Genomic DNA, 22376 nt, shown 5'->3' on the forward strand with positions numbered 1-22376 from the left:
TTTAGATTGATTAACTAAATAAGCCCGTCAACACTCAGTAACCAGTTAATAGCTCACCCCCGCCCAACCCCCAAAGCAAGAAGCTTATCCCCATCCCGTTGCTGTGATTTTCTCCAGTCTCATGCTGATCTCTTCACCGACTTGGTGTTGCTTGCTACTGTGTTAAATCCCAACGGTAGTTATCCATGGGTTAAGCTCGAACGGATCATGCAAAAGTTCCCTCCCCACAAATTTTACCGTAGAACCAACAACAATCCTCCGGCTATACCTCCTTACTCTCTCGTGTCAGCTGCGTCGTTACTCTACGCTCTGACAAGAAGCTAGAGAGACATCCTCGCCTCAGATATAGCCTGCTGTTGTTCTCAATCTGCAGGCTGCGTCGCTAGAAGGGCATCCCACCCAGCCCGCTGCGTTTTTTCACACCAGCGATATGGGCTTCTCATTACGATTTCTCCGCATTCCGCGGCCTCAGGTACGTCTTCCTCTTCGCCGTCTAAAAGTGCAACAAGATGTGATATCTATCAGTAGGTATCATATGTTGTGGTCACGTCCTTGCGGCTGACTTTGCAACCTGTTGGTCAAACTCCCAACCACCAGTCTTTTCTCTATGTGATGAGCCTACAAACCGGGGCGACCGTCATCACGCTCTCTCTCCTACTGAACAAAATCAGTGGGCTCTACGGCCTGCTTGCCCTCCTAACGGGATATCATCTCTCCCCCTTCCAACTGTCGATGTACATCTACTCGATCCTGGGCCTGGCATTAACGGCCTTTCTGGCCCCCCATATCCGACTACAATCGCCACTACAGTGTCTCGCGCTGGCCTGGTTCTATCTCCTCGACAGCATCATCAACGCAGCTTACACTGCCGCCTTTGCCGTGACCTGGTTCCTCGTTATCTCCCAACACCACGAGCCCGGATCCGCGGCGTCCAGCCCTGGTAGCTCCATGATGGGCGAGACAGCTGGCTTCATCACTCCCAAATTGAACGTCTCTTCCGTGCTCGTAGATGGCAGTGAGGGTAGCGACGTTTCAGCCAGCGCTCAACCCCCCGCCAGAACTACAAGTGGAGCCCAATCCGGTTCCGCAAGCCTTGGAAATGCCGTCCTGCAACCAGAAAGCTTACAGAGCATCGGAATCATCTGCACCCTATGGACCATCCGCGTTTATTTTGTCTTTGTAATGCTATCTTTTGCGCGTTATTGTATCTTACAACATTCGTTTCACGCTCGCACGTCCGTCTCTCGCCGTCGCTCTCTTCACATTCATAGCCGCAACTCCTCCCTAATCAGTAATATAGATATCGACCCCAACCCATTCAGCATCCGATCTCCAGAAGGGCAGGGGTGGAAGGGAAAATTGGGCCGCATTATGATCTCTGTAGGCCGTAACTACTGGCTTGAAGATGACGATCATGGCTGGTTAAATGGGATGAATAGAAAGTTCCGCAAGAGTGTTGACCCGGTTTGTTCGAGGAGTACCTCCGGCAGCGGACTCTCTGAGCGGGAAAGACGGCGACGCTCTGGGACGGGACCACCATTACCGTCACAAACCAGCTTGCTGGCCTTAATACAGCAGCAACAGCAGCAGCAGCAACAGCAGCAACAGCAGCAACAACAGCAGCAACAGCAGCCACATCATAGCCGGAGCCAGTCGCAAGTTGGTCAGTCGGTGAAAATGCATGATATAAGTGAGGGGAGGCGACAAAAGGCCGCGTCAGAGCTATGAAAATGGATTATTGAGAGTTACTATTATTGGACCTGGCCACGAAACCTCAGCGATCGATTTTTTAATGACCACAACCTTGCCTTTCGTCTTCATTTTACCCCATAATAGCCTTGTCTCACTCTCTTCTTGCGGGTGTGTAAAATCTGCTTTTATGACCGGATAATATACCTCCCCATCTAAAACACAAAAGCGAACGGGACACGAAAAAAGGATTCTCGATGACTCCGATCACAGTTCCGTCTCCCTTTTTATCATGCAGATACATTGATATGCATACATATACCTATTGTGTATATACATACTATGCAATAACACCAACAAGCTCCCAACAATAATAACGACGGGAACAGGTGACAGAGGACGGCGTACAGGGTACATGAGATGCGCCTGGCGATAACCCTGGCGATAACGTGGCCCACATTTAATCTTCTTTTGGCTTCTTTTCTCCCGCTGTGTCCGCGAATGAGGGGTTTCACCCGGTATATCGATTGCCCGCTTCTCACTCTTGCTGGGGCCCACTGTGACTTTCATATGCAATTGAAAAGAAGCTGACCACTCTCCACCTTTCTTCTCGTCCACGAATATGGCACTACATTTGATTGGCGCTCACCATCTCACGCTAATTACAGTTTCTTGCTTCTTCTTCCCCTCTTTACCATCTGTGATTGTCCCGTTTCCCATCTTACAATATTTTCCTTATCCTTTGTTATTCCCCTTTCTGACTTGCATCTGAACCCGGGACGTTACACACATGGGAGCGGGAGCTTAGTTTTGTTCAGTTGAGATTTCTTCTTCTCGTTGCTAATTCTGGTTGAGGAGATGGATGTACATGTTAGACAGTATGTACGGATGGGCTGGTTGGGTGGAGTTGTCTTTTTTGGTTTTCCCTTTCTTGTTTTCCTCTCCGTGCTTATGAGCAGCAGATAAGTTCGCCCCTTGCGTTTCCCGTTTTGGATGAGCATTTGCTCTTGTTGGGGGCTGTGGTATATATACATGGTTGAACGAATCTGGTCCCCTGTATTTATATCTGTTTCTTTGCCTGAACCTGCTTAGACACCTCTCTTTCCTATGTTCCTCCCTTGCTCTGCCTTTTTTCCCATATCTGATTTTACTGTCTCTGTTTTGCTCACCCTCCCCCCCCTTTTCCGGCGGGTGATAGATACATTTATTTGCTTCATTGCTTTTTGTTTTTATGGCTTCAAGTTATGGCGGATAGAAGGCTGCAGATAATGAACTTTTTGTTGACACTGCTTTTGTCTCTTCGTTCCTCTTGGCGTGGCCGATTGGATTATGTGAAAGGAAAAGATAACGCCCGCATGAGTGTCGGCTCCAGGGCTCCCATCTCCCATCTCCCATCTCCCATCTCCCCAGAAGGAGGATTCTGTTGACACGCGAGGAAGTAAACGCGGTTCGAGTCAACTGTGCGATAATAATACGGGTGCAACTGTTGGCTCTCGACCATTCCATCCAGTTACACTATTTTGACGTGTACACCTTTGGACTCCGCTCTCGTTCATCCCACGGGCAAATGGTGTCCGCTCAAGCAGCCACACTTACCGACCATTGCCGTTAATGATGGAGATCGATCCGAGACAGCAAATGCAGCACACCACAGCCGTTCGCTTAAAGCCCTCGCCCGAGAATTTTACGGCGAGTAGTTAGGGCAAGGCCAAACATCTCGCAGCAGGTACCAGGTACATGTGATACTCAGCCGAAAAGCTGCCATTTCCCGGCAAATCCGCTGTACCGGGGCACATCGCAGGCGTCTCCAGCCAAGCTCGGCCGCGCAGAGCTTGGCAAGTCGGCGCACGCATTCTGCGGTGTTTGCTGTGTTTGCGCTGATGTCGTGATCGGGGACCAATCACAACTAGCTCAACTCAAGCATTGTGCAGGACAAGGGCCAACTGCCGTAAGCGGGCAAAAATAAATAAATAAATGAGGTAAAATAAAATATCTTCCAACGACGTCTTTTTTTTCTTTTCTCGTTATATTCATGTTCGTTCTCTTTTTCGTTTCCATCCCGCCTGCTATATCCCTGCGATCGGTTTGACTGCGGCTGTGGGGTGTTGATGTTGTGTCACGCCTCTCTCTTCTGATATAGATCTAGTTGGTTAGTTATATCAACCCCCACCCCCCGCAATTCCGCCGCCATGGGTTCGGTGTCAACAGCAGGAGAGGCAGGTATGTCAACACTATCCTTTTATATATAGAGAGAGAGAGAGGGAGGGAAAAAGGTGCTCTACCGTTTGTTGTTCATTTGAGAGGTTTTTATGCTAAATTATCGTTTCAATTTGCACAGTGGCCAGGATCGCATACCTCTCAAGCGATCTCGTATTGTCAGTTCAGCCATCTCTGCAAACCAACTCGCTTTTCTCCAAGCAACTCCACCTTCTCTCCGATAGCAAAGTGCAAGGAGTAGTCTCGCAGAGCGTCCCGGAGGTATGGATATCCTAGAGTTGGTTTTCTGTTTCCAAAAAAAAAAAAAAAGAAAGAAAGAAAGAAAAAGAAAAGAAAAGAAAAGAAAAAAGAAAATAGAAAAAAAAAATCTTTCAAGACATTAAATCTGACTATTCCGATCTCAGGTCCGCACCCTCCGCCAGAATGAGGACCCTCTGCTCTCCGCTTTTCAACCTCTGAAATCAGGCCACCGAGTTGCCATAACTACTTCTTCCTCCGTCCTTCTTTCATCTATACCATATTTATATAGACTGGCAAACTACCCCATTGTCATTCATGTTTCTCTGGAACCCGCCTCCTTTGCTGATTATTCAGCTATCAGTTCCATCCGCCAATGCGGATTCTCATTCTTGCATTCGGAAACGCTACAAGAAGCACAGGATATTGCGCTGACTGCCCATGCCATTGCGGCAAAGTCAAGAACAGGTGTCATCCATTTCTTTGACGCAGCCAATTCCCGGGATGATGACCGAAATTGCTACGGAGGATCCAGAGTTAGTGAAGAATATTTTAAACTTGAACGATGTGCGGCTGGCGCACGTGCCTTCTAATGCCCCGCATACACTCTATGCAAACTCAGGCCGTATCACTTCAGTCGTGGAGGAAGATGTGGCAAATGGCAGTGATGGCCATCCCCCATTATCTGCCTCCCAGATCTCATTCCCATCGAAAACATCCTCCAACCAGACTTCCTCTGTCGTCTCGTCTCATAGTGATGCCGGCTCTGATGGTGCACCAGAGAGCTCGTCAGCTACCACGGTTGATCCAGTAACTGTTCGACCCTTGGAAGCCGTGGATATCTTCCACATCACCACTAGAATCTGGGATGCCCTGGCGAAGAAAGTTGGACGTGACTACCGCCCCATTGAATATACTGGACCGGTAAACGCAAAGTCTGCTATCTTTATTTTCGGCTCTACGGGTGTTTTCGTTGATGTCCTTGAGGACCCTAGCAGTGCGGCCGATTTTGCCAATGTTGGAATTATTACCGCTCGTTTGTACCGTCCTTGGGCCGGACGCCAGATATTGCAAGCCATCCCTAAGTCTCTCAAGCGCATTGCGGTTCTGGAGCAGGTGCGGAAGACTACGCGATGGGGACCCACATTCCTAGACTTGTTGTCTAGCTTATCCCCACCGACTGATGGGGGACAAATGCCCCAACTGGTCGGTTACAGACTGGAGTATGTAGAACCTTCGACATCCCGCCAAGCGCTCCGTGGTGTCTTGCAGAACCTCTCAGCCGATTCACCAATTCAGAATCTTCAAATTGGTAGCGAGAAGACGCCAGAGGAACTTTCGTCAACTATTGCCCCGAAGCAGCCAGATGCTGAAAATGCATACATGAAAATTTTGAACCAGCTATTTAGCACTCGCCTTTATGTGGCCAATCAGCTTGGCGCACAGAATGGGGCTATCTCTAGCACAATTGCATCAAGCCCCGAGTACGGTTTCGGTTCACTAATTGCTCGCATCGAAGGCCGCGAGCGCTTTGTTCGTGACGTTACTGAAGCTGTCAAATCAAACGAGTTTACAACTGATACTCCCAAGAATTGGCTTTCGCGATGGGCGCTGAATGCCTCAGATCCGGTCAAGGCAAACAGCCTTTCCGCTGATGTCATCTCACGACTAACTGTTGATGGATCATCCCTGGCAAAGAAGCTGCTCCAATCAAAACATTTCTTCGCGAAGGAGTCGCAGTGGCTTATTGGGTCCGATGAATGGGCTTACGATCTGGGAAACTCCGGTGTTCACCATGTCCTCGCATCAGGCGCTAATGTTAAAATGCTGATTATCGACTCGCAACCTTACTCTGAGCGCGTTGCTGCTGATGCAACACGGAGAAAGAAGGATATTGGCCTTTATGCCATGAACTTTGGCAATGCCTACGTCGCATCTGTCGCTGTGTATAGCTCATACACTCAGGTTCTGCAGGCAATGGCAGAGGCGGATCAATTCGATGGACCATCTGTTGTTCTCGCCTATCTGCCTTACAACAAGAACGGCGAATCACCCCTTGCCATTCTCCAAGAGACTAAGAAGGCTGTCGATTTGGGGTACTGGCCTCTTTATAGATGGAATCCGAATAATGCTGAGAAGGGCGAACCCAATTTTTCTCTTGACTCAGAGAGGACCAAGAGAGAATTGGAAGAGTTCCTGCGACGCGACAATCACCTCACCCAGCTCATGAAGCGACAGCCTCAGTTCACAGCTAACTTGTCGGAGTCATATGGGACGGAGGTTCGGGCACTGCAAAAGCGTGCAGCCAAGGATTCGTACAACAAGCTCCTTGAGGGTCTCTTTGGTGCACCTCTCACTATCTTATACGCATCTGACAACGGCAATAGCGAGAACCTAGCGAAGAGGTTGGGTAATCGTGGAAAGGCCCGTCGTCTGAAAACTATGGTTATGGCTATGGATGATTACCCTATTGAGGATCTCGCCACTGAAGAAAATGTGGTGTTCATCACCAGCACAGCCGGTCAGGGTGAATTTCCCCAGAATGGCCGTTCGCTATGGGAGGTCATTAAAAACTCTGGAGATCTCGATCTCTCCTCCATCCACTACTCGGTTTTCGCCCTAGGAGACAGCCACTACTGGCCTAGAAAAGAGGACAAGATCTACTATAACAAACCCGGCAAGGATCTTGACTCTCGTGTAGCTTTCCTTGGTGGTAAAAAATTGACCGATATTGGACTAGGAGATGACCAAGATCCCGACGGTTTCCAAACAGGCTATCAGAAATGGGAGCCAAGACTGTGGCGGGCATTGGGCGTGGATAAGGTCGAGGGTCTACCAGAGGAACCCCCTCCATTGACCAATGAGGATATCAAGATGCAGTCCAACTACCTGCGAGGCACTATCGCGGAAGGTCTGCTTGATGAATCGACCGGAGCAATTTCCGCATCCGACCAGCAGCTCACAAAATTCCATGGTACGTACATGCAAGATGACCGTGACGTGAGAGATGAGCGTAAAGCTCAAGGGCTCGAGCCTGCATACTCCTTCATGATTCGATGCAGGTTACCTGGTGGTGTTGCATCCCCAAAGCAATGGTTACAAATGGATGCCATTAGCAGCGCCCATGGCAATGAGACGATGAAGCTCACAACCCGTCAAACTTTCCAATTTCACGGTGTCGTCAAGGGAAAACTGAGATCTGCCATGCGAGCTATCAACCAGGCCCTTATGACGACTATTGCCGCTTGCGGTGATGTAAATCGGAACGTTATGTGCAGCAGTCTTCCCGAGCTGTCTTATTATCACAAGGAAGTCCACGCTGTTTCCAAACGCATCAGTGACCATTTACTACCCTCAACAACTGCTTATCACGAAATCTGGCTCAAGGACGAGAATGATAACAAAGTCCAGGTTGCCGGTAATGCTGTTGTCGACCACGAACCCCTCTACGGACCTTCTTACCTCCCTCGAAAATTTAAAATTACCATTGCTATCCCACCACACAATGACACGGACGTCTACGCGCACGATATTGGTTTGATCGCCATCAAGGGCTCCGATGGCCACTTGGAAGGATTCAACATCCTCGCAGGCGGCGGTATGGGAATGACACACAATAACAAGAAGACATATCCACGGACGGGAAGCATGTTTGGGTACATACCTGCTGGCCAAGCTCACATCGTCTGCGAGAAAATCATGCTCGTCCAGCGCGACCATGGCGACCGCCAAAACCGAAAACACGCCCGCCTAAAGTACACAATCGATGACATGGGCGTGGATGTCTTCAAGAGGAAAGTCGAAGACCTTCTCCCCGCTGGCCTCCGCTTTGCCGCGCCCCGACTCTTCAAATTCGCCTCCAACATCGACACCTTCGGCTGGCAAAAGGACGAAAATGGTCTAAACCATTTCACCTTCTTCATCGAAAACGGCCGTATCGAAGACACCGCCTCCTTCGCCATGCGCACTGGGCTCCGCAAACTCGCTGAGCTGGGTAGAGGCGAGTTCCGCCTCACCGGAAACCAGCACCTGATAATCTCCAACATCGATGACTCAGATCTCCCAGCCATTAAAATGGTGATGGCCGAATACAAACTGGACAACACCACCTTTTCGGGTTTGCGACTCTCTTCGTCCGCCTGTGTCGCGTTCCCCACCTGCGGCCTCGCCATGGCCGAGTCAGAACGCTACCTACCCATCCTCATCGATAAACTCGAAAGCTGTCTTGAGGAGAACGGCCTGGCGAAGGAGAGCATTGTCATGCGCATGACGGGTTGTCCGAATGGGTGTGCGCGTCCCTGGCTGGCGGAGGTGGCGTTTGTGGGCAAGGCGTATGGCGCTTACAACATGTATCTGGGTGGGGGGTATCATGGGCAGCGGCTGAATAAGTTGTATCGTGCATCGATTATGGAGGAGGAGATTTTGGAGATCATGAAGCATCTGCTGAAACGGTATTCGCTTGAGCGGCGGGCGGCAGCTGTTAAGGGTGGTGAACTGGAACGGTTTGGCGATTGGTGTATTCGGGCTGGCATCATCAAGGAGACGACGGAGGGGAAGACGTTCCATGACGATGTGAGTTGAAGATTTTTTAAAGTTTTCAAATTTGCTATACAATTTTTTTACTGACAAGTGTTTGATATAGGTTGCGGAAGATGATGAAGACGAGGAGTGATAAGATTATATAAGTTCCATCTCTGCTTTCTGTTCATGCGTCAATCTTTTTCTCCATGTGTTGAAGCGCTTCAACGTGTGTCCGCTCCTATCTGTGTTGTGTAGCTTATCAAGACAAATTTGTGGTTTTTCCTTCACCTCCTTTTGCAATGATTCTACTCCATACATCTGCATTTTGACATGCACATATAGACTCGACTATATATATCCCAACACTCCATGCATTTTCTCATCCTCACGAAATTTGAAGATGTTAAGTCGATTTTGTTTTACGTCTTACTTGCTCATTTGCTCATTTCAATGTATGCTTTGACTTGTTTTCACATTGTGTAAATAAATCTTCTCAGATATATAATTAGACTTCTTTCAGAATATATGATTTGATTTTCTCTTGACGTTAACATTAACATTTGTATCTAGTAAAATCCTCTACAGAGTTTGTAGCTATGTATGTGAACTGCTCAGTGGCTTACTTAACTATCTTCTCGGTGCTGCAAGCATCAACTCTCAAGGGATTTTGGGAGCTTGGACCAAAAGCCGCTTCTATTTTATTTTATTTTATTTTTTTTTTTTTTTTGCGCCCGCAACATCTTAGTTACAGTGGAATATAACGTCGCCACGCCCACTTTGATGCTCTACGATCAAGCTTTCAAATAATCATAATATATTACATTTGGCTAGTCCGATGATCTACCAATTTGTATTTTCAATGACCAAGTTGTGATCACTATCCCTCCCTGTACACATAACGCCCCAGTTTCTCCGGTAACATATTGACCATGTCTGGTGAGTCAAATCATAGCTCCTCAATCATCTACCCCCGAACATAAGGAGAGACAACAACATATGAAAATCAAAAACACGAATTTTATTTCTTCTTCCCTTGCAAATTCCATAATGGCTCAACTAACATGTTTCGCAGCCACCGCCAACCCTACCCCTCTTCTCTCAGTCTCGACCTCCACAACCACCATGGAAACAAACACAACTACCCCTTCTACCAACGACCCCATAATAGCCTCCTATGACATCTACATAACAGACTCGCAAATCCGGCGCTTCCTCCTCCAATACCCAGACCGCCAACCCACCCAGCCATATAACGACACAACCCAGCAAAGGCCGACGGAGTTGCGTCTGAAGCCGCGCGCTGGCTTAGTCGAGGTCGACATACCCATCAACACCCATGTCAATTATGACGAGAAGAAGGGCCTTAAGTACGGTAATGCGTTGAGGCAGAGTAGGGTCATTGCTGAGGGTGGGACGATGGGGCTGGCGGGTGGATTTAATACCGGTGCCAGATCGAAGGAGGGTGGTACTGGTGTCGCGGGCGTTGAGGATAGGGAGGACGAGATAACGACAGGCAGAAAGAGAGAAACGATTTTAGCAGGTGACGATGAGGAAATGGTGGGTTATGAGGATGAGAAGGCCGGAGTAATTATGACGACGCAGACGCTGGGGGGAAGGATTAAGGAACCTGTCGATGGGGACCCGATTCACATGCTGGGTGCTTTTAGAGATAGTATATGTTCCCTGTTACTCTCTCGCTGGGTGTCCGTTTACTCATTTGCATGATTTTAGATGAATTACACCTAGCACCTCTATCCGCAGTGGTCCAGCTCCGCCCACAACTTCACCATATTGACGCATTCGACGAGGTCGCTGCGCGGACTAAGGGGAAAAGCAAACGCGATGCTGACGAAGAAGGCGGCGCTCGTGCTGCGCAGACGGAAGCTCGTGCCATTGATATGAAGGTCAAATCTGCTGAGCCTGAGACGGGGAACGTTGCAAGTAATAATAACCTGCTTCAAATGATGCAAGATGAAAAGTGGCAGAAATATGCATGGATTGATGAGAATGTACGCAAAAACGCACGCACATACACCCACGCACGCACACACACACACACACACACACACACACACATATATATATATATATATATCTTGTTGGAAATTATCTTGCTGACCTCTGATCTTTGCCCAATTTCTTTAGGATCAACGTTCCTGGGATAAATACGAGGAATATATGTTTAATCAATCGCTGGATGAGCCGCCACTGCTGCAGTCCGCAATTAGTCCCGAAGACTACATTGATGGTATGAGTGCGCCGAGGATAGACCCGATTAACCCGGAGATGGCTGGGTGGGCAATGAAACTACGCAGAAAGGCGCGGAGGCCGTCTGATGTCCTCGGGGGCGGAGGAGAAGAATAGAGTTGATGTTTAGATCATGATTTCCGCCAATTGGTGATCTCTACTATTTAGTGATATATTTGTGTGTGCTATTGTATCTGATAGAATTATACCCAACTACTATGTCAAATAACATATTACTATATCCTTCGTAATTGTTTATTGTTTGGCATTTTGTCCAACGGCAATTTGCCCCTTAAACAGCTCCTTGTTCGATGCTAATCACCTGACCAAGCACTTATAACGTGACTGTCGTTCTGCTTTCGGAATAACTATTATCCGTTTATCTAGGGCAAAAAAAAAAAATTGTCAGGAAATTTTCTGTCGATTTTCATTTGAACATCAAATAACTTTTTTACCTGCTCGCAACGAGTTTCTACGCTCTCTTTTCAAAACACAGAGAGGAGGAACTTCTCAATTATCTTATTTCTTATCTCTCTCTCCCTCTCCCCCCCAACACTCTCTCTTCTTTCTTTGTGTCCATGTTATTCTCTTCTTTCGCTCCATCCTTTTTTCAGCTGTCTACTAGAGTCCTATCTCCTCGTAAGCATGTTGTGTCGAGCTGCCCAACGCAGACAAACCCTTCACGGATTAGGTCGATCATATGAACAACTGTCTTCGCCATGGCTGTCTGCAACGTCTCCAAGACTGCGAGCTCAATCGAGCCGGATTCGAACCGTTTGCAGACCGCCAGTTATCGCTACATTCGAGGCCCCTAATAGCGTGTCTTTGCGGGCCACCCGGTCATTAGCGACGGCGACATCAGACGTCAATGGTCCCTTCGAAAACCTCCCATATGGCCATGCGGAGATTCATTCACCTCCTCATTTGTCTCCTGTTTCCAACTCACCATGGAACGAGCGGTTGCCTTATCCCGACCCGGACGACATGGACACTTCATCACTAATCATTCGGAAAGATTTTCTATTCAGCCAGCCACCTTCGGTTAGAAGATCCAAAGGCATTGGTGGCGAGCTGAGCGAGATGCTTGCCAACATCGATGTCAGCCTTTCTGCAGCCATGTTCAAACGCTCTGAGATTTTGATTCATCGCGTTGCAAAGATAATTGGTTACGGGACACCTGAGGTGCTTGATCTTCATAATAAATATTTACGCTCGATGATATCGCATATGATTGTTCACCGACGCTACGGGATGGTGTGGTGGGCGCAGAAATGGTTTGAAGTCGACATGAAGTATGCCTATGCGGAGCCGGATGCCGCGACATATGCATTGATGATTAAGATGGCGCTGCGCATGTTATTTGAAAACAAGCAGAAGCGTACCGTGAGGAGATATTGGAATCTTGCAAAGGATGCGGAGATTGAAGAAGAGGTGTTGGGTCTTCCTATTCTATCAGAAGCGGACTTAGGTCTTCTTTCGGAGGTATGATTAGCGACTCTTTGATGACATGGCAGATTCTTTCTGCCTACATATTTCTAATTACTAACGGCCCATCCTCAATAGATATGTTCCGAGACTGCCGATGGTGATCCAACTGTGTCCTACGAATCTGACATCGAGCCAGATGAAGACTTTTCCAAAGTCAGTCCAAAATTACACTCTCCCGATGATTTGCCCTTTGTTCGCTCTGCCAATCAAAAGGGTCTTGGTCTTAGCTCTCTTAGGGAGACATTATCTATTTTTGATCCACAACAATCCATTCCTCGACCATCCGATCTGCCTGGTTCCCCGGAGGAACAAGACTTGGCATACGCTGAAATGAGGCAGCGTCGTCTTGAATCGGACTGCGTCGAATCTGCTATCGCCCGCTGGCATAAAGAAAGCGAGAATCTACGCAAGGTAGGGGTCAATCCTATTCCCAGCAAACCAATGGGCGCTCTGTTGTACGATTGGCATACCCAGCTTATGTCAAAGATTAAAGAGGAGCTGGAACGCATTGAGGAATCGGAACAAAAGACACGAATGTTACCAGAGGATGCTAAACGCGTGGAAATATCTCCATATCTAAGGGCAATTAAAATGGACAAACTGGCTGCGCTAACCATTCTCAGCACGTTTAATGCGCTTAATAAGAATGGCGTGGATAAAGGCGTTAAATTAACGATCCTCGTGATGTACTTGGGGAAGTCGATCCATGACGAGTTCATGGCTATGCAGTTTCGCGAGTTGGAAAATAAGTCTAGCAGTAACGGGAGAACCTCGAAATTTATCGATAAACTTGCTCACAAAGGTACACGAAAGGCCCAGGTTCAATGGAAGCGATTAATCGCGAAATTCGAGCATAGCCAGAGACCTGTTGAGTGGTCACCGATTGTTCAAGCCAAAATTGGCGCTTGTCTTGCGTTAATGTTGCTGTCGTCCGCAACTGTGCCGGTGTTTTCAAAAGATCCAAAGACAAATAAGACAAAGAGATCTGATCAGATGGCCTTCAGGCGGGTTTACCAGTTGGAACGTGGCTTCAGAGTTGGCTATGTGCATGCTCATGATCGCATCGTGGAGAAATTACGTCGAGAACCCCTTGGAGACTTGTTGGCGAAACACTTGCCCATGGTCTGCCCCCCACGTCCCTGGACCAGCGCTCGAGACGGCGGATTTCTTAAAACCCCATCCCCTGTTTTGCGTGTCAAAGAAGGAGATGTATCTCAGTTGAGTTATGTAGAAACCGCTGCCGCACGTGGAGACCTAGACACAGTATTCGCTGGATTAACCGTTCTAGGGAAGACAGGCTGGAAAATTAACCGAGGAGTATTGGAAGTAATGCTTGAGGCCTGGAATTCTGGCGAAGAAATCGCTAACCTTGCTCCTGAAACCCCTGACATTCCTGAACCAGAAAGGCCTAACACCGAAGATCGAGATGCTCTTACAGATTACTATCGTGCGAAAGTGCATGCCGCAAACACCCGTTCAAGTTACCATTCACAACGATGCTTCCAGAACTTCCAGTTAGAAATTGCGCGTGCATATAGAAATGAAACCTTCTATCTTCCCCATAACCTGGATTTCCGAGGGCGTGCATATCCCATGCCACCCTACTTTAACCAAATGGGAGCGGACCATTGCCGTGGTCTTCTTTTGTTTAACAAAGGCCGCGAATTGGGCACAAGTGGCCTGAGGTGGTTGAAGATCCATCTTGCCAATGTTTTTGGATTCGATAAAGCGAGCTTCCAGGAACGAGAACAGTTTTCAATGGACCATCTCGAAGATATCCGGGACTCAGCCATAAACGGTCTAAAGGGCAAGAAGTGGTGGCTCGATGCTGCAGACCCGTTTCAGTGCCTTGCAGCATGTATTGAATTGACAAATGCTATGCAACTTGAAGACCCAACCAAGTTTGTGTCTCACTTGCCTGTTCATCAGGATGGTTCTTGCAATGGTCTTCAACATTATGCTGCTTTGGGAGGAGACATTATAGGTGCCCAACAGGTGAACCTGGAACCTTCTGATCGCCCCTCCGATATCTATACTGGTGTGGCCGAGCATGTCAAAGCATCCATTCAAAAAGATGCTGCAGACGGAAACGAGACTGCCAAACTCCTTGAAAATAAAATAACCAGGAAAATCGTCAAGCAAACAGTCATGACCAACGTTTACGGCGTCACCTTCCTGGGTGCAATTCGACAAGTACGAAAGCAGTTATTGGATCACTATCCTGAACTCTTTCACTCTGGGGTTGTTGGCCAATATGCCACGTATATTGCACGAAAAATTTTTGCTGCATTGGGTTCCATGTTTACTGGAGCTCACAACATCCAATTTTGGCTCGGTGATTGCGCTAATCGCATCAGCCAGTCTTTAAGCCCAGAGCAAATCGAGATTTTGTCAGACGAAAAGGGTCTCGAGGCGGTCGGGAATTCCAGAAGTTCAAAAAAGTTGGCCAAAATTATCAAGAGTCCCAAAGCGCACTTTAAATCCACAGTTGTTTGGACGACCCCACTGAAACTTCCAGTTGCCCAGCCCTACAGGGAAGCCGCCTGTGTTAGAGTATTCAGCGATTTGCAACAGCTCAGCATCCGCAACCCTCAGGCCAGTGACGTTATCAACAAGCGGAAACAATTACAAGCCTTCCCTCCAAATTTTGTCCACTCCCTCGATGCAACTCACATGTTTCTTTCAGCGGTCAAGTGCGATGAACTTGGCCTTTCCTTCTCCGCCGTTCATGACTCTTTCTGGACCCACGCAGCAGATGTTGATACAATGAACCGAGTGCTGCGTGATGCCTTCATTCGAATGCACTCCGAAGATATCGTGCAGAGGCTTGCATCCGAATTTAAAACAAGATATGCAAATCACATGTATCTAGCTCAAATCCAGTCTAGCACAAAAGTGGCCAAAGAGATATCCAAATGGCGCAGAGCCAACAGAGCAAAAAGGGGGAAAGGAGCCCAATTGGGCGAACTAGTTAATGAGTATAAGCGAATCAAGCTTCTTTGTTCGGAGGACCCTGAGTTGCAGGCTGAGGGACGTGAAATGGTCACTGCTGGATCCATCTTTGCGAAGTATGAGGATGCGGAGTCGTCGCTTGTCGCGTTGCAATCCCTCGGCGTAGCTGGTATCGGTCAAGTCCCGACCAACGAGTCCGGGAAGTCCGAGCGAGGTCAACTTGCAACTTCAGAAGACCCGTTGGATGAAGTTGAGGAACCGGACCTTGACGATTTGTTTGATGTTGATGCCGTTCAGGTGCCTAGTAAACCTTCTGAGCTCTCGACGGAGGAGTCTGAGAAGCCGGAAGAGCCTTGCGAAACACAGGAACCGCAAAACCTAGAGGCAAAAAAGACGAGATCTTATAAGCCTCCCCCAACCTGGGTTTGGTTACCGTTAACTTTCCGTCCTGTTCCCGCGAAGGTAAGCATCCGGTTTAGTTCACTTAAGACTCCCTTTTTAAATATCCGCTCTCTTCTTACTCTCTCTGGCTCTTGTTTACTAACTGGACTCTTTTCTTCGTTACACAGGGTGAGTTCGATGTAAAGAGGTTGAAAAGCAGCGAGTATTTCTTCTCTTAATCCGGTCGTCGGCTATATATACATTTTGTTTTCGATATGCCTTGTGTGTTTCTTTATACTTGGATGGGAAAAAAGCAAAATATGCAGAGGGGACGGATCGTCATCTCACTCCAACATGCATATACCAGTAATCTTTTCGTTTTTCGATAATGCATCATCATCCAATGACATTCCGTTCGGTGTGTATGGCGGCCAGCGAAATTTGTTTTCACTATTTTATCTACTTTTCCTTGTGACTCATCCTAATGTTCTTGTCATCGTTTTGTCATCTTTTGGAAATCTCCTTCCCTTTTGTTATTGTATGAAGGTGGGTGAGGTTCATTTCCTTGGGTGTACATAGATTTTTTTTTTTTTTTCTTCTTCTTCTTTTCCACTCTTGACTGGTTGGTCAGGATATACTATTGTCTACCTTCTCACTAGCGGAACGTGGACCTTGTATTATGTTAGTATTTCGCTCTCTTAGCTTCTCCGGCTTTGGTGTTGGGTGCATTCGCATAAAGCATTATGTATGTAACGAACGATGTCTATTGGTGTGTGATATTCTACGATAAACTAGTCCAACTTCCCAATATTTACTTCACGGTCTATTTACATGCACACCATTTCGTCGTCATATTTCGACGTAATTATATACCATCACTATTGTCACGGAACTATCCCTCTGCCTATAATACGGCATCATCTTTCCCTCTTCCTGTCCTTTCCATAACCCACAGTGACTTCGCCTCGGCTCGAACCCGCCCATCCTCCCCAACTACATGTCCCTCCAAGAACCACTTCCTGCCCTCAACTCCCTTCAACCAGGCCTTAACAATAATCACTCCTGGGGTCGCCACAGGCAGCCGATAAGAAATCTGCAAGTTGGCTGTGTACAGACGGGGCCTCTCCTGCGTCCCAACCGCAGCCATATCTTGCCGGAACCCTTCCACACAGTTACTGAGCGTTTCATCAAGAAGAGTGGCTAAGATGCCACCATGAACAGTGTCGCGGAACCCACTTAGAGAAGGTCCCAGCTGTACGAAGAGGAGGAAGTCCGGCTCTGCAGCAGCAGATGGTTGTTGTCCTGTTGCTGGTGCTGGTGCTGGTGCTGGTGCTGGTGCTGCTGCTGGTGCTGCTGCTACTGCTGCTGTGAGTGGTTTCTCACTGTTATCACCCGGCTTAATGGCGGCTGATGCCATGTGGTTTAAATTCAATTCTGGCCTGCGAATCACAGCGATCATCCGCGGGATTGTCTCCGGGGAGTTTATTACATTGCTGAAGAATCTGTCCGTGGTGTCTTCCCCTTTATCAAAGCGGGGAAGAAACGGGATGATGCGGTATATGTCCGGGTTGTGGAGGTATGGTTTGGCGCATGGGAGACACGAAAAGAAATCGATGTCCTCTTGCGGGACTTGCACGGTGTTGATGAAGTTGGCGTATGTGCCGTAAGGGTTGCTGGACATTATGCGATGGAGAGAGAGATATGGGGGGGTGTTGAGATTCTGGATTTTGAGATTAGCTTTTATTCCGGACATGCAGGCTCTGATAGGTTATTAACTAAATATTCCAATGTGACTAGTTCAATGGAACAAGTAATTAACTAAATTGTCCATTAAGAATTGAAGGTGGGGGTCGAAAGATGGTTGAGGGTGAAAAAGACTATTTATTACTGCTCTCGCTTGAAGATGAAATAATAGCCGGATATTTTAACCCATCATCCCATGGATAAGATAGGATGCAATGGATGCATTTCCATCTCCTTACTTAACCCGTCACCTCAAGCGATTGTTCTAACGCCCTCACTGAGAGGCAAATATTGAAATCGAAGGGAGATTTTACTAAAACAGGAAGTAAATGAGCCCCTCTCCTCTGACAAAGTAATAATTGATTAACCTCCCACTCATATAGACTCGACAAGAGAAGTAAAGAGAGAAGAGAGAGAAAAGGCACAACGGCACGCACTGCCACAGAATAATAGCCGCTCAAAACGCTCTCACTCTCTAGATATATGATACTATACTCGGCAGGATTGGGAATTGAAAGATTCTTTTGTTTGACTGTATTTTGGTGTATGAACCCGCCTCGACACCGTGTACATGCCTGGTTCTGAATGACCAATTGTTTAACCAAAGTCTTGCGCTCTGCTCCTGAACAGGTTCGTGGGAGAATTTCCGAAATTCCCAAAGTTGTTGGAGAGCAGAAGCGAAGGCGGAGGGAGGTTTTATCACTGTATTCATTCTTTTTTTCTTTGCACAGGACATGCGTTGCCATTGTTCCACAACTCATAACTGGGTTGCGGGTGTTTAGTTCTATTCTTCTACTCTATCTGACTCTTTTCATAATACATAGCCCATCCATCCGGTTCTAAATCGGTTTTGGATGACGGCAACCATAGATCCTATTTCAAATATCGCGACCAGCTATTTCTACACTACCCGTTAGTTGTATCAGAGGAGACTTCAGGCAGATAGATAGCTTTAGATCATCTAGACGCCATACCACACTCTGTGGAACATTGCTTGGTTTATTTCAACACACCGTCGTCGAATCAATTATGCGGGAAGGATTAATCCAAATGGAAGACCTAGCTTTTCCGATGGCTGGCGAGTGAGATTTTGCCAGCGAGGTCTGCCGTGTGATTTGATGCCACGTCAGAAATATCTATTTCCAACCTCGACCTTCGGCATGATCACCCCTTGGACAATTTGGGGCTCGCATTTTGAGTCGAAAGCCAGCACCACTTCCTGTCAGATGATGACGAATGGGACCTATACCACCAACAACCACAAAAAGTCGAGATGACCATTTCGTAGCATTTTCACTCTCATGACTCTTGGAGTCCTCTGTAACGTTTGCATGACTATAACATTGTCAGGAATGGAACAGCACGGGTTAATGACACCCCATATGACGAAAACTGTTTATTTTTAAACGCCCTGGTTGATCACCACCCAAAGATGTTGTCGAGACCTTTCAACTGAGGCCTGAAATGTGTTGCAGCCGTTACAGATGGAAGCCTCCATGCTCTGCTGCCTCACATAATCGCCATAATCCCGCATCTCTTGCTGCAGTGGTGACGACACCAAGCTCTCTCTCATTGATTGCACGATTGATATCCGCATATCGAACCTCTTCAGCACCAGATTTACCTCGGCGCTTCTTGCCTACGTGCGCATCAGGGTGATACTGTTCCATAATATGAATGTATAAATCCTTTGAAACATTCTCTGCCAACCAACGCACAATCTCTTGTCCTTCATCTTCTTTCCCAGGCATTACTAGATGCCGAACCAACACTCCACGTTTCGCAATCCCGTCCGCGGTAAAACTCAAATCCCCGACCTGGGCATGCATAGCCTTGATGCTCTCCATCGCCGTTTCGGTGTAGTTATCTGCCTTCAACAGCCGCTTGGAAGTACTTGTTTTCCAGACTTTGAAATCTGGAAGATATATATCAACAAGGCCGTCAAGGAGGGCCAGAGAATCCAGTGAGTCGAATGATGAGGTGTTGTAGATTATCGGTATTTTGAGGCCCATCTCAGCGGCCGTTAAGATGGCCAGAACCACTTGGGGAACCACATGTTCTGGCGTGACAAAGTTTATATTATGAACATGTCCAACATTTTGTAATTTTAGCATCCACTCTGCTAGCTCCTCCGGAGTCAGGTCAAACCCGTTCCGCTGGTGAGAAATGTCCTGAGTGGCATTGGAAACTTAGCCAAGGGTTTCAGCGCATGTGGAGGTGGTCGAATCCCACAAAAGCAAAGGGCTTAACGAACATGGTTTTGACAAAAAGTGCATCTCAAATTACACATCGAGAAGAACACAGATCCGCTTCCCCTTGAGCCTTGAATGCATGGCTCTTCTCCGAAATGTGGCGCAATGACGTTCACCTTAACTGTCCCTCCAGGTATCAGGCAGTAGCCTGTTTTCTCATACCGGTTTACTCCACAGAGACGAGGACACAGATTACAGTTTCGCAGATGTGCATATGCCCTAGAGCGTTTTTTCGCTGCATCAACCGACGAGAGGAGTTGATAGCGCGGGATATATTCGTCAAGGAGATAGGGAGGGGCTAGATGAACCGAGCGGGAGTTGCGCGGGGAGAGAAGAATGGGAGAGCGTGCTATTGAACGATTTGGGGATGATAAGAAGAGAAGTCTCAATGGCATTATGACAAAGCTCTACTCGGTCCCGTGCGACATGCCACCAATATCGATTGTATATAACCTCTGTTGCATCTCAAGATGTTATTTGAATCAGGGTTTGGTTGGTTCGGATATCGTGATTACGTCATGATTCTGAAGTTAACTTAGACCACTAAGTACGCTAGTCTCTATCAAGCCTAGTCAATGGAAATAAAGCATCGTGACTTTTTTAATTCTTGCTTACGAGAACAAATCAATGTTTCAGAGCATCTAAACATTGCCGTGGTGAGCAGGATTCTGCAGATCTCCAGGATACTTTGGTCCAGAGATTCCCTGTGCTCTTCGTGGCCGTCATAAGTATTGGTTAAAGAACTAAATCCATCTTCACTCTGCTAACAGGTTATTAGATTGTGAGGGGCGCAACGTCAATTAGTTAATCTATCCCTGGGCATTCTCTCCCTTTTGAACTATGAAAGTTTCCGAGCTGTGATTTGCTTCAAAAATCTTTCAGATATATTCCTCGCCATGAAGCTGATAATTGCGGTTCCTTCTATTCTGGCTCTGGTGTATCGAGCGTGGTCTCGAAAGTCCCTTACACCGGTTGGCATTGTTGCTGCTGTGCTCACTGCCGTGGTGCATGCCATGCATCCGAGCTCCGCGCCATTCGCTCTACTCGTTGCATTCTTCCTGGCCGGAACCTATGTAACCAAGGTAGTTTTACAAGCTTTTTTGTTTTATCCCTGAGAGGTGTTAATAGTTAATTAAGGCATGCTCAGGTAAAACATGATGTGAAGTCTCGATTGACTATTTCATCCTCTGGATCTGTTGGGGGGGAAGCGCCTCGAACTCATGTTCAGGTGCTGGCAAATTCTGTTGTTGCGTCAATATTAATTTTTTTGGATACACGACGGCTGTACCAACTTGGCCAGGTGGAATCCCATTGCTTCCCATCCCGAGGAGATATTTTAATGATTGGGGTTGTCGCGTAAGTCTATTCTCTCTCAAGATAAAAAATAAAATAAAATAAAAACTGAGTAGATATAGTTCTTTTTCACTAATTTCGTAACAAAAAAGGAACTACACTGCTGTCGCAGCTGACACATTTTCAAGTGAACTTGGGATTCTCTCGAAAAGCCAGCCCAGGTTGATTACCTCATGGAGCTTACGAAAAGTCCCTCCAGGCACTAATGGTGGTGTTACCATAGCAGGATTCCTGGCAGCTGCTCTAGGGGCTTTCATCATTGGAGTTACATCCTTGTTACTGCCATTCTGCTCCACCGAATCCCAAGATAACCTACCCAAATCTCGTTTCAACACAGTTTGGGGGTTGAGAGAGAAGTTTATCTGGATTCTAGTTGTCACAATATGGGGCACGTTAGGGAGTGTGTTGGATAGTGTTCTGGGAGGTCTCCTACAAGCCAGTGTGGTTGATAAACGTACTGGCAAGATTGTAGAAAGCGCTGGGGGGCTAAAGGTTATTTTATTTTATTTTATTTTTTTTTTTACGTCCCCATTTAAGCCAATATCCTCCCCTTAACTGTGAGACTCATTTGCGTCTTAGGTTCTCGTACACCCGGGAGAAGCAATTATCACCGGCCTTGAAGAGCCGTCCAACAGGGAAGGAAGCAGTATCCGTGTTGCGGAAGACATTGCAAACATCATAACCTCCAAGCCAATTCTGAGGGAACGCCGGTCCTTCAGTAGTTCTGGAGAGCTCCCTGACCCGGAGCATGAAAGCCGCAAGATCGAGGCTGGGCACGATATATTGGATAACAACCAAGTCAACATTTTTATGGCATTTATAATGAGCTGCTCCGCGATGGCTGTTGCGTGGTATGTCTTGTAACAGCTTGTGGGGATTATGTGTGGTCTCTAGCTTGGATAGATTGGGACAACGTTAAGCCATGACTTTGTGATTCGACATATCTACATGTCTAGACTATCAGATTTCATTCAAAGTCTTTGTCTGCGCGGTAACATTATATCCAATGATTTTTCATGTGTCTCTTCCTGTTCGCCCACTTCTTCCTTGTATTTGCTTTCTCTGATATCTACCTTCCTTGGTACGCCGTTCTAAAGTTTTACGCATAACCACATGGTGACAATGAAAATATGAATTTTCAATATTTATTAAAATAGTATAAAAGGAAGAAGCGAAATTGCGAAAAACAAGACTTATTGTCAGTTTACCCGACCTGTCGGCTCCCGCCCACCTGTCACTTTCATTACATTTCAACCTGTTATATAGATCAATCCCATCACAATTCCCCGAAATCTA

General features: G+C 47.2%; 7 protein-coding genes across 7 annotated transcripts; 5 read left to right on the forward strand and 2 right to left on the reverse strand.

Moving 5' to 3' along the window:
* Positions 1-612: 612 nt before the first annotated feature.
* PADG_03393 (uncharacterized protein) lies at positions 613-1728 on the forward strand (the record flags this gene model as incomplete). The annotated part of the gene is made up of 1 exon (XM_010760544.1): positions 613-1728. One exon carries the CDS (start codon positions 613-615, stop codon positions 1726-1728), a length of 1116 nt encoding a protein of 371 aa, XP_010758846.1.
* Positions 1729-3878: 2150 nt separating this feature from the next.
* On the forward strand, positions 3879-8815 carry PADG_03395 (sulfite reductase (NADPH) hemoprotein, beta-component; the record flags this gene model as incomplete). The annotated part of the gene is made up of 5 exons (XM_010760085.1): positions 3879-3909; positions 4028-4167; positions 4311-4710; positions 4766-8715; positions 8786-8815. The coding sequence occupies 5 exons, from the start codon at positions 3879-3881 to the stop codon at positions 8813-8815; spliced, it is 4551 nt and encodes a 1516-aa protein (XP_010758387.1).
* Positions 8816-9711: 896 nt separating this feature from the next.
* On the forward strand, positions 9712-11028 carry PADG_03396 (uncharacterized protein; the record flags this gene model as incomplete). Its single annotated transcript, XM_010760086.1, has 3 exons — positions 9712-10336; positions 10396-10673; positions 10810-11028. The coding sequence occupies 3 exons, from the start codon at positions 9712-9714 to the stop codon at positions 11026-11028; spliced, it is 1122 nt and encodes a 373-aa protein (XP_010758388.1).
* A 528-nt stretch (positions 11029-11556) lies between these two features.
* On the forward strand, positions 11557-15971 carry PADG_03397 (DNA-directed RNA polymerase; the record flags this gene model as incomplete). Its single annotated transcript, XM_010760545.1, has 3 exons — positions 11557-12393; positions 12475-15813; positions 15921-15971. 3 exons carry the CDS (start codon positions 11557-11559, stop codon positions 15969-15971), a joined length of 4227 nt encoding a protein of 1408 aa, XP_010758847.1.
* Positions 15972-16636: 665 nt separating this feature from the next.
* On the reverse strand, positions 16637-17413 carry PADG_03398 (uncharacterized protein; the record flags this gene model as incomplete). The annotated part of the gene is made up of 1 exon (XM_010760546.1): positions 16637-17413. One exon carries the CDS (start codon positions 17411-17413, stop codon positions 16637-16639), a length of 777 nt encoding a protein of 258 aa, XP_010758848.1.
* A 1198-nt stretch (positions 17414-18611) lies between these two features.
* On the reverse strand, positions 18612-20122 carry PADG_03399 (uncharacterized protein; the record flags this gene model as incomplete). Its single annotated transcript, XM_010760087.1, has 3 exons — positions 18612-18810; positions 18958-19646; positions 19730-20122. 3 exons carry the CDS (start codon positions 20120-20122, stop codon positions 18612-18614), a joined length of 1281 nt encoding a protein of 426 aa, XP_010758389.1.
* Positions 20123-20623: 501 nt separating this feature from the next.
* PADG_03400 (uncharacterized protein) lies at positions 20624-21944 on the forward strand (the record flags this gene model as incomplete). The annotated part of the gene is made up of 4 exons (XM_010760088.1): positions 20624-20809; positions 20875-21083; positions 21173-21572; positions 21660-21944. The coding sequence occupies 4 exons, from the start codon at positions 20624-20626 to the stop codon at positions 21942-21944; spliced, it is 1080 nt and encodes a 359-aa protein (XP_010758390.1).
* Between the last annotated feature and the right edge of the window lie 432 nt (positions 21945-22376).

This window comes from Paracoccidioides brasiliensis, assembly GCF_000150735.1.
Source record: "Paracoccidioides brasiliensis Pb18 unplaced genomic scaffold supercont2.3, whole genome shotgun sequence".
NCBI lineage: Eukaryota > Fungi > Ascomycota > Eurotiomycetes > Onygenales > Ajellomycetaceae > Paracoccidioides > Paracoccidioides brasiliensis.